We start from the raw sequence: 1,575 nt of genomic DNA on the forward strand, positions 1-1,575 counted from the left end.
CGCCACCGTGTGGAAGCGGGGAATCGCGGCCGTCCGTGGGGTGACGGGAGCGGGGCTGTGCTTGCCGGGCTCTGGTGTGCTGTCCTGCGTCACACGTGTCTCCAACGTTTGCAGATTCAGAAGCTGTGCGACCGAGTCGCCTCTTCCACTTTACTGGATGACCGCAGGGATGCGGTGCGTGCTCTCAAATCCTTATCCAAGGTACAGACCCCCCTTCCTGTGCGGGTTTGCCACGGGCTTGTGAAGTATTGCTGCAGCAGCTCTGCTTGGGCTTTGGGCCACACCATTAACTGTTCCCTTTTTCTCCAAACAGAAATACCGGCTGGAGGGGGGCATACAGGCCATGGAACATCTCATCCGCGTTCTTCAGACAGACCGGTAAGCGTAGTGCTGACAACCCAGCCCTCTCTGCTGGGGAAAGCAGCACAGGCTTCGTTCTCTGCACCAGTAAAGCCAGGAGGGAGCTGGGTTTGAACAACTGTTCTGTAACAGCAGTGTTTAACGATGACAGACTCAATCACCTTTCAGAGGTGAAGAGAACAGGATTCCAGGGGGTTGGGTGAGAGGGACAGGAAGGCCAGCTGTAGAGTAAAGGTGGTGTCCAGGTGCATCCTAATGCTTGTCAGGGGTAGGTTTCCACAGGTAAATCCATCAAGTACAGTGTTTGAAACCACCCACGTGAACCTGTCATTGGGCAGAAGATAAACTTGAACCAGGTGGATTTAAGAGGAGCTGTGCAGCAAAACCCTCGAGGGCAGGAGCTGGAGAGCTTCGCTGGGCCTTCTGGGCTCTCTTGTCCTTTCAGAATCTGTGTGTGCTGGGGCTCTGTGCAGGCGTCTTGCGTGATTCGAGCTGCAGTTCAAAAACCAGGGTTTTCAGCTGAAAGAATGTGGTCTGCCACGACAGGCAGGTGTCCTCTGGCATGCTCATGGGGGACCAGCAGCAGCTGCCCTGCGTGTCATGCACCGTGGCTCGGCTCAGGGCAGTCTGGTTGTGGCCCTGTGTCCGACGAGTTGGGTGTGAGCGTGCTGCTGGGTGTCCTGGTTGTAGAGGTGAGGCCCTGGGACTCCTCCAGCTGTAGAAACACCAGTCACAGGCAGCTCACCTGAGGGGCTGGGGGGGACAGGAGTGGGGGCGCAGCCGTCCCCAGAGGCCGGTGTGGCAGGCGTGACGGCGCTCTGACAGGCCAGTGCTGTCTGCGCTGTGTGTGCCCTCAGGGCTGGTCCCTGGACTGGTCCAGTGTCCCCCTGAGCTGCCCTGAAGCCTTCTGCACAAGTGCAGATGCTCATTTCCTCCTCCGGGGTTTTTTGCCCTGCAGCTGCTTCAGGTTATTTTTGGGAAGCAGCAGTGCAACTTCAGAGAGAAGTCGGTGGTTGACTCCAGTTGCCTTCTCACATGTCGCTGTGTTCCTGGGAGCGACTCACGTGTGCTGGTGCTGTGTGTTGACAGTGCTGCTGCAAAGTTGAGCGTTACAGAAGGTTTGCTTCGATTAGAAATGCGGGAGGACCCGGGAAGCAGCATGGAGGAGCCAGGAGAGTGATTTGTTTTCTGCTGGCTTAGCTTCAGGGCTATCAG

At 57.1% G+C, this 1,575-nt stretch overlaps 1 protein-coding gene across 1 annotated transcript in view; it reads left to right on the forward strand.

Annotated features, from left to right (window-relative positions):
- Positions 1 to 114: 114 nt before the first annotated feature.
- Positions 115 to 1,575, forward strand: part of USO1 (USO1 vesicle transport factor) — a gene marked incomplete at its 5' end in the record, with an annotated part of 22,828 nt that continues 21,367 nt past the window's right edge. The window contains 2 exons of the mRNA XM_010143428.1: positions 115 to 201; positions 314 to 378. Coding sequence (XP_010141730.1) covers positions 115 to 201; positions 314 to 378 — 152 coding nt within the window. The remainder of the gene's footprint in view (positions 202 to 313; positions 379 to 1,575) is intronic.

The sequence above is a fragment of the Buceros rhinoceros genome, unplaced genomic scaffold (genome assembly GCF_000710305.1).
Source record: "Buceros rhinoceros silvestris isolate BGI_N320 unplaced genomic scaffold, ASM71030v1 scaffold33290, whole genome shotgun sequence".
NCBI lineage: Eukaryota > Metazoa > Chordata > Aves > Bucerotiformes > Bucerotidae > Buceros > Buceros rhinoceros.